Source organism: Ascidia mentula, chromosome 2 (assembly GCF_947561715.1).
Source record: "Ascidia mentula chromosome 2, kaAscMent1.1, whole genome shotgun sequence".
Lineage (NCBI taxonomy): Eukaryota > Metazoa > Chordata > Ascidiacea > Phlebobranchia > Ascidiidae > Ascidia > Ascidia mentula.
This window is the reverse complement of record NC_138567.1, coordinates 6,455,607-6,465,047: the sequence shown is the minus strand read 5'-3', so window position 1 is coordinate 6,465,047 and position 9,441 is coordinate 6,455,607. Positions and strand designations below refer to the sequence as shown.

The window sequence follows — 9,441 nt, the reverse complement described above, 5'->3', positions numbered from 1 at the left end:
TGTCCCGGAAAGGTTTCAAATGTTCGCCTATACAAGAGACCTTGTCGCCAAGGTATAATCGGGCAATGGGCTCTATGCCGTCACAGGCGTTGCCCTGCGGTTAAATCCATTTCGCTGGGAAATTTGAAATGAGTTGGTATTTTAACTTATACCACGTTCATCAGCAGGCCTCAGGCAAGCCCTGTGCAAAATTTAAAAAAATCCTATATCCTGGAAAGGTTTGAAATGTTCGCCTATACAAGAGACCTTGTCGCCAAGGTATAATCGGGCAACGACCTCTATTTCGTCACAGTCGTTGACCTGCGGTTGAATCCATTTCGCTGGGAAATTTGAAATGAGTTGGTATTTTAACTTCTACCACGTTCATCAGCAGGCTCCAGGCAAGCCCTGTGCAAAATTTAAAAAAATCCTATGTCCCGGAAAGGTTTCAAATGTTCGCCTATACAAGAGAGCTTGTCGCCAAGGTATAAGCGGGCAATGGGCTCTATGCCGTCACAGGCGTTGACCTGCGGTTGAATCCATTTCGCTGGGAAATTTGAAATGAGTTGGTATTTTAACTTATACCACGTTCATTAGCAGGCTCCAGGCAAGCCCTGTGCACAATTTAAAAAAATCCTATGTCCCGGAAAGGTTTCAAATGTTCGCCTACACAAGAGACCTTGTCGACAAGCTGTATGCTGGCAATGGGCACTTTGCCGTCACAGGCGGTGACCTGCAGTTAAGTTCATTTCGCTGGGAAATTTGAAATGAGTTGGTATTTTAACTTATACCACGTTCATCAGCAGGCTCCAGGCCATCCCTGTGCACAATTTAAAAAAATCCTATGTCCCGGAAAGGTTTCAAATGTTCGCCTATACAAGAGACCTTGTCGCCAAGGTATAATCGGGCAACGACCTCTATTTCGTCACAGTCGGTGACCTGCGGTTAAATCCATTACGCTGGGAAATTTAAAATGAGTTGGTATTTTAACTTATACCACGTTCATCAGCAGGCTCCAGGCCATCCCTGTGCAAAATTTAAAAAAATCCTATGGCCCGGAAAGGTTTCAAATGTTTGCCTATACAAGAGACCCTGTCGCCAAGCTGTACGCGGGCAATGGGCTCTATGCCGTCACAGTCGGTGACCTGCAGTTAAGTTCATTTCGCTGGGAAATTTAAAATGAGTTGGTATTTTAACTTATACCACGTTCATCAGCAGGCTCCAGGCCATCCCTGTGCAAAATTTAAAAAAATCCTATGGACCGGAAAGGTGTCAAATGTTTGCCTATACAAGAGACCCTGTCTCCAAGCTGTACGCGGGCAATGGGCTCTATGCCGTCACAGTCGGTGACCTGCAGTTAAGTTCATTTCGCTGGGAAATTTGAAATGAGTTGGTATTTTAACTTATACCACGTTCATCAGCATGCCTCAGGCAAGCCCTGTGCAAAATTTAAAAAAATCCTATGTCCCGGAAAGGTTTGAAATGTTCGCCTATACAAGAGACCTTGTCGCCAAGGTATAATCGGGCAACGACCTCTATTTCGTCACAGTCGTTGACCTGCGGTTGAATCCATTTCGCTGGGAAATTTGAAATGAGTTGGTATTTTAACTTATACCACGTTCATCAGCAGGCTGCAGGCAAGCCCTGTGCAAAATTTAAAAAAATCCTATGTCCCGGAAAGGTTTCAAATGTTCGTCTATACAAGAAACCTTGTCGCCAAGCTGTACGCGGGCAATGGGCTCTATGTCGTCACAGGCGGTGACCTGCAGTTAAGTTCATTTCGCTGGAAAATTTGAAATGAGTTGGTATTTTAACTTATACCACGTTCATCAGCAGGCCTCAGGCAAGCCCTGTGCAAAATTTAAAAAAATCCTATGTCCCGGAAAGGTTTCAAATGTTCGCCTATATCAAGCGACTACACCACTATCTGCCTGATACATGACCGCATCAAATTTACAAGTTTTGTGACCTTAAAGTATATCTTATGTGAACGAATATTGTCAGATTCGATAGCATAGGTATGCTAAAGTTACATTTGATGTTTTTCGATAGTCAATGTGTTCTAATTTGGGTATGTGGTTGCGTTTTGTTTTTGATGAATCCCTTGAAGTGGTGTTCATTCATGCGTGAATTATATTTCGTTGAAACAAAAAAGTATTTCGCCGAAATGACAGTAGTCTACCACTCTGTGACGCAGTTTTATCTTACATTGCGCACCGGTGTTTCTGTAAGCGACATTTCTTTTTTCTACGAAATCACAACGAGAGATGTGTAGGTCGGTGGTTTTAGTTAGTTTTTCCAGATGGATAAAACCATGTAAACCGAAAACTTTGCCACAAGGCAGGACACGAACAGGTTCTATTCCCTCGCACTTTAAACCAACCTGAGCATCACCGCCGAAACGAATAAAAATCTGAATTGCAAACAAGCAGGTCCAGACAATTTATAGTGCGATCCGTAAAACTTTTCACACGTAAACGAAGACGCAATAATCCAATTACAGATTCGGCGCAGATAACACTTACTATTATTCTGTGCACTTCGCGAACATCCTGTTTAAATTTTGCAAGTAATGGATTAGTAACGGCTGAGCTAAATTGGAACTGCAACTAATCTGGTCATACAAATGATATAGGCAAATCCGAAAACATTTTCACTTCCCAAAATCTATTGTTACCTATAAACAGAAATACTGCTATTTTGCGGTTAATTTATCAGGATTGGTATCATATACATTTTTGTGATGTAACTTTACTATCATATGATTAGCCAACAAAATAAAATTGTAATACTTCTATTGCGAATGCAATATCGTTGTCAAGGTTACTGTTTGGGGGTTTCCCAACTCTGCTTCTATTGTAATGTGGCTTTTGCCAATTGTTTGCTGTGAATCAAGTCGTGGTTTTTTTATAGCTAAAATCCGATTTATAACGTTCATGATCATGATGCAAATTTACTAAGAGCGGCAATTATGGCAAAGAAAAAGGGAAAAGACGGGGCAAAACGTAAAAACATCAAATTTGATGTTAACGCCGATATTGATGGGACTCGATATCTCAAAGTCTACAACATTCAGTGCCTAAAAGATGGCTCTCTTCCAGGTGCATGGCTGATAAAAGCAATGAAAGATAGTATAGAGCACAGAAAATATCTGCGAAAGGTAAGCTGGGGTTATCTAAAAAAATGTTATATTTGTTTGTTTCAATCACGTGGTTGGTGGTGAATTCCTAAAATTTACATTAGGGAAAGGTTTCTCAACTAGGGTCCGATTAGGATTCACCTTGACATAATTAGGGATCCACATTACTTTCCTAAACAAACAATGAAATGTTTTTAACACTGTTTTAACAGTGTTTATTGCATTTGCAATGTTTGTTTATAATTAGAGAAAATATAATTGGATTAGATATTGATGTTCGTTGCAGTTTCTGGTTGAGCCCCCACCTTCACAGCCAGAGGGCATACCACCAGAACCACCTGTGCTCCTTGACACCATTATAAACACCATCAGAAAAGCACACTACATCCATATAAATGAGCTAGTTGTATGGGATTTGGAACTGGAACATAAGACAGTGGCAAATGTTGTAAGTTTATAGTTGTTAAAAAGTGCCGAAACAACTTCAATTCACCACAAAATTTTTCAAATGGTTAATTTTCCAAGATTCTGTCTCAAAATCAAGACCTGGAATGTGTACTTCTTTTAAAGGAATGTTACACAAAAACAAAATGTTTACACTTAGATAGTCATTTACCTGTGTATTAAACCACAAGTTATTTTAAATTGTTTATTCTCACCTGTTGTGAGGGTAGTGCTATACTATATCACTTCATGTTTTTTCAGGCTCTTTTGATAGAAAAGGGAATTTACCCCATAACCAGAGTTGAGCTGATGGATTGTGATATACTTTACTACTCTGTTGAAAGGCTTGCACGTACTTTCAAAGTCAGCAACCTTACTGATGTCAATTTGGATTACAATGAATTTGGTGATCAAGGGTGTGCTCGACTTTGTGCAGGTTGCAAAAACAATAAGGTAAGCAATCAGCAATTAAAAAGCACTTGAATTTTAACTACAAACACACAATCTTTGTGTTTAAAGACCATCTTAAGCCTGAGTGTTTGCTACTGCAACATAACTCGTGAAAGTGGCATTCACTTGGGTGAAGTGGCGTACAACAGCACAGTGAGGGAGTTTTATCTTGATGGCAACAAACTGGAATGTCAAGGTGTATCTGACATGCTGAGAGCAATTGCTGTTGCAGCCGAGGATGAGCATATGAAGGCCATTGAAGAGGAGAGGCTTAAAGCATTGATGATTGCAGAAGGAGCTCTTGAAGGTATGGAATGAGTCAATATTGATATCAATGTGTTTTCAATTCACCCAGATTGTAACAGAAGCATTTACATATTGCTGTACAAAATAATACTTTTAGTAGCATATATGTTAGATGGAAAAAATATTGGTTGGTATGCTTGGAATGTCGGAAAGATCTTGCAACCAATTTTTAAAAAACTAATTTTTTTTACAACATTAGCTTTTCGCACAGATATGACTGGTTTTATATGAAAAATGTTGGGCAATTGTAGTTATCTGACCTTTTGCGGCTCTGGGCCATGTAGTCAAGAAGGTCACATTTGCATGTTTGCCCTTGACACTGTGCTTAGGACTTAACAACAACTAGTGCCATATTTGTATAGCCACAGACAAAAATGTGACTTCTCAACTGGGGACGACAGATGTAAGTGGAGGTGAAACCGATGGCACAGCCGGCGAAAAACCTAAGAAAAAAAAGAAGAAAAAGAAAGGCAATTAAATTATTTAAATTTGTCACAAACGGACATTTGTCATGTTAATTTGAAATTGGGAACTGAGTGTGGTGGTTTGCTAGAAGCGTTTAGCAATTCCTTTCTTGTTTTAAAATGTGTGTTACAACAAAGTAAAACTTATAGGTAAAAAGGCAAAAAAGGAGCCTGATCCACCAGTTGTTGGTCCATACATTTACAAACTCCATCTTGCTGAAAATGGCATTGACCCTTATTGCCAAGGTAGAACAGAGGAATTACTCACATGCATTGGTATTATCAGCAGGTGTGATTTTGTTCACTTTGAGAAAAACATTACCTTTTGTCGTGCATAATATGATTTTCTAATGCTACCCTGCTGGCAAAAATCAATGTTAATTATATTTAACTGTATGGTGGGGGAAACAAAAGTTGGGTAAAACCCACTTTACTTTCTTGCCAGAAGGGTGGTATTTGAAATAAAAAGTGTTGCCTTTCAAAGTATTTGATTGTTTTGAGATTGAACTGACTATGGTACCATTTCATACGTCAATGTGCAAGCTTATTTATGGTTTTGTTACATTTTAATTGTATTGGTTTATAGAACAATATTGCATTCAAGTTGTTTGTGTGAGCTTGACCTGGAAGACAATGCCATTGGTAATTTGTCTGCTAGAGAAATAATGGAGGCCCTTGTTCACAGGAAAGAAAGTAGGCAACATTTTTATTGTGTGTTATGCAAAATAAGTTTCAATTTTTTTTGTAACCAAAACAATGCAGGTAATCTTCCTGGCTTAAAGATGAAAACCACTGCTGAAATTCAAAAGGACACTTTTGCTGCCATTGTAAAACTTGCCTCCGGCCTTAAGAAGAAAAAGAAAAAAGGAAAGAAAAAAAAGAAAAAGGCAAGTTGTCCACTGTAGGGATAATTATTTAACATTGTTTTCTTTAATTTGAATTGAGAACTTTGAATCTTGCACAATTTAAAAGACAAAATTACGCCTCATTTTTTTGCAGAAGTAAAAGAACATCAGTCCTGCCAAAAGGAAGTGAAACTGCCTTCATTTTTATTCCACTGCTTTTCACTGTGATGTTCAACTTGCTATTCCACAAACCTAATGGCTTCCAAGTTTATCGACAGAGCACATAAACAATGCAGAAATTTTATTACAAAACAAAACCAGCTGTTTGTGAAATCACATCTTAGCAGCAAGCTAGACAAAAATGATTGCAGCAGTTTTAGCAGACTTACAGCCTTGGAACTCCGAAAGATAACAAACACTTTACAACTTTAGCTTGTCTATAATTGTTTTAGCTTGTAGCTTAGTTGATTGAAGTTTTGCAACTGATCACAATGTGCATACTGCCCACATAATCAACCACGGCAAAATTTGAAATCCTGTCAGCCAATCATGATGACTCTGCTTCCATTTGTTCCACACCATTGCTGTCCCCTTTTTCATTGAGTTTCTTTGCTGCTTTTGCTTTTTCCTTTAGTTCAACTTTTTGCCGAATTTCTTCTTCCTAAAATGGCAAAATTAAAGGATAACGGAGGAGAACTTGGCTGTGCATTCTTTATTTTAAACTTTTTCACAGAGAGCTTTACCTTATCTTGCTTGGCAAACCTATCAAACATTCCCTTATATTTGGCCTTCTCCTTTTCTTTTTGTTGCTGTATTTTAGAAGCACACTCCTTCATGCTTGCAATGGCAGATTTATTTTTTGGGTTAACTTTCAGCACCTGTGGATTGCAATCAATTGCAAAACAGTCAGCAAAAAAATACCCCATAAAATGCTTTCACAAAAAATTGAAATAGATTTACCTCGGAGAAACTTTCTTTTGCTTGAGCAAAGTCAAACTCATTTTTTAAAGCATCAGCTCGTCTGTATAAGGCTTTTTCATTCTTTGGATCCAGTTTAAGTGCCTACAAATTGTTGCAACCAATGCAGTGTGAAATAATAACATGGTGCAACATAAGGTTCACAGGCTTCGCAGCCAAGCTGGATCAGCCACTTTTCCTGATCCAGCTTGGCTGCAATGCCTTGGCTGCGAAGCCTGTGAACCTTATGATCAGAATATTAGAGCTGTGATCGTCAAATACAAAGGGCCTGCGCAGTGGGGCGATCCCGCCTTGCTATGCGTAAGCATGGCATTACTTCATGGTGCAACATGTGCTTATTTTATCAAAATTGACTTTTTGGCATAAAATATAATGCTACCTTTTATTCCAAACGAGCATAAACACTTGTAACCTGTTGTCTAGTTTTGTAAGTTTTTAGATGACAAAATATGTTTCTTGAGGTTTACATTTCATATAACATTCAAATAAACTTGATCATTCAGATCATTTGACCATACATAGTGACCATTTTAAACACACACACTTGTATGGACAAAATTATATTGTAAGTTTCAAAATAAATAGCACATTTCAATCCAATAACTAAAACAACCAAAAAAACTCACTTCTTCACAGTTGTTTCTTGCTGCAGCATATTGACCAGACTTGTTGTACGCCAGGCTTAGATTAAGATAACCGGCCAATTTCAATTCATTCCATTCCTTGATTACTTTTTGGTCCTCTTCTGAGCCACCTTCTTTGGCATCATGGTGGCTAAGATAGTCGATGATTTTCTTGTAGTTGATGATTGCTAGTTTAAACTTGTTTTCCTATGCCAAATTTAACAAAAAAAAAACAGTTGTTTCTGGAGCAGGCAAATTGCTGACATAATTTGGCAATATTAATAATTCAGGAGAAATAATTACAAATATTTGTGATCGCTATTTAAGGGCTTTTAAATGCACACTGGGGTGACCGTGCGAAAACATTAAACATTTTTCTTTGACACAATTCAGCAAACTTACTAAAAGTGATATTGTAATAGAATTTAATTGATATGAGTTATATACTAAAAAGTGTTTTATTAGTTTCACAATTTACCTTCAAATATTTAGTTCCTTTTTCTTTGACAATTTTGCTCTGTTCTATTTTTTCTTCATCAAGCATTTCCCAGGCCTCCTTTACCTTCTCAAACTTGAGAAGCTTAATAGTATATGAGAGAACTGCATTGGGAGGAACTTGTAACTTCTCATTTCCCATTTCCCCGTAACCATACTTGGGCTGCACTGTAATGCTGCATTCTTCTTTCAACTTCATCTTTTTGACAGCTAAGTCAATGGCTGGAACCAGTTGAAGATCATCCTCAGCTGAGAAAATTTGGTCACTATTATTTACTTGAAAAGTATAAAGACTGAAAATAACAACGATAAAAATGTTTATCTCTGGTTGAAGTATGTCTTGCACAAGAAATTAAGCTACTATAGATGACAATTGAAATAATTGATCATAGTATTTAACATTATCAAACTTAAACAACCTACCTTCATCAACGACATACTCCAGGTTGTCTCTTTTGTCAAACACTCTATCACCACACTTTCCCGTAAAGCTTATAGTGACTGTGGCACCAGGGTTGGGAGTAGTGTAATCCATTCCGTCGGTTTTGATCTGTTTAACCACTCCTTTGTCTTTTGCTTCGGTCAGATCTTCTCCCTTGTTTGTAGTAATTGATATGAACAAAATGGTGAAATAATAACAATAATTTTTATTTTTTCCATCGTGATAGCAGTCTAATTACGCCGTAAACATGTGCAATGAACTGACGACAACCGAACAGCTTTCAACCGTAGGCGGTTATCGAGGAGCTGCCGGGAAAAGGTGAAATGAAAATATTTAAGGAAGCTTTATTTATTAATTCATGAAACAAACAGTGTAAAAAAGTGTATTAACCTGACATGCCCAGTGGACCAATCTTATACAATCTGTAAAAAGAACATACCTCCCATTCAAACAATTCAATTTCAAAGACCAGAGTGGAGTCTGGGGGTATTTTGGGGGGACTTCCTTGTTTTCCATAGGCATATTCAGGCCTACAATAAAGGTCACAGATTTCACCCTTCTTCATGGATGCTACACCAATATCCCATGCTTTGATCACTTCACCTTAAAACATAAAGGTATGTTACATTCGACCACTTTAAAATATATGGGTTGCAAACAAGGCCAAGTTACACACTCTATAAACTCAAATTCAGTGCTTGCCATACACATGTTGCTTTTAACCACAACCAACTCTACCCACAAGTATTTTTTTGTAATTATTGTACTTACTTTTTCCCAAGTTGAAGCAAAACTTGTCATTACGGTCACGAGATGAATCGAATTTTGATCCATCTAACAGTGTCCCAACATAATGAACAGTAACTTTGTTACCTTTTCTCGGTTTTTCATCTGAACTTCCCTCTGTTTTTATGACCTACAAAATGACATGTGCATGTTTATGTTAAAATGTAATTGAAAAATTTCAACGAAATGGACTTTTCACATTGCAAGACAAAACTGACTAAGATTTTAATCATACATAGTGTCATAGTGATTTAAACGTTTGTTACCTTGATAACACCACCATCACTTTTCTCTGTCAAATCAATTCCATCAGATGGAATAGGAGATTCATTCGCTGGAATAGGAGATTCGTTTTCATCAACTTCGGTAATCATTGCTAAACAACTAAACGCACTTTCCGCTTCCTTCTAGCAAATCTATTGTATCACAAATAGTAACAAAACATGTGCACGCGTCTGGTTTTTATTGATCCGTTGCACTCAGACCTCGT

General features: G+C 37.7%; 2 protein-coding genes across 2 annotated transcripts; one reads left to right on the top strand and one right to left on the bottom strand.

The window, feature by feature from the left end:
- Window positions 1-2,861: 2,861 nt before the first annotated feature.
- Window positions 2,862-5,950, top strand: LOC145888428 (uncharacterized). The gene is made up of 9 exons (XM_082979169.1): window positions 2,862-3,139; window positions 3,405-3,566; window positions 3,824-4,015; window positions 4,082-4,319; window positions 4,681-4,788; window positions 4,933-5,071; window positions 5,369-5,475; window positions 5,545-5,669; window positions 5,782-5,950. Exons 1-9 carry the CDS (start codon window positions 2,951-2,953, stop codon window positions 5,785-5,787), a joined length of 1,266 nt encoding a protein of 421 aa, XP_082835295.1. The 5' UTR covers window positions 2,862-2,950; the 3' UTR covers window positions 5,788-5,950.
- LOC145888427 (peptidyl-prolyl cis-trans isomerase FKBP4-like) lies at window positions 5,914-9,396 on the bottom strand. Its single transcript, XM_082979168.1, has 9 exons — window positions 9,218-9,396; window positions 8,937-9,081; window positions 8,605-8,768; window positions 8,147-8,318; window positions 7,707-7,972; window positions 7,232-7,435; window positions 6,588-6,689; window positions 6,371-6,505; window positions 5,914-6,288 (listed from the first exon to the last, which is right to left on the bottom strand). The coding sequence occupies exons 1-9, from the start codon at window positions 9,323-9,325 to the stop codon at window positions 6,175-6,177; spliced, it is 1,410 nt and encodes a 469-aa protein (XP_082835294.1). The 5' UTR covers window positions 9,326-9,396; the 3' UTR covers window positions 5,914-6,174.
- Window positions 9,397-9,441: the final 45 nt, after the last annotated feature.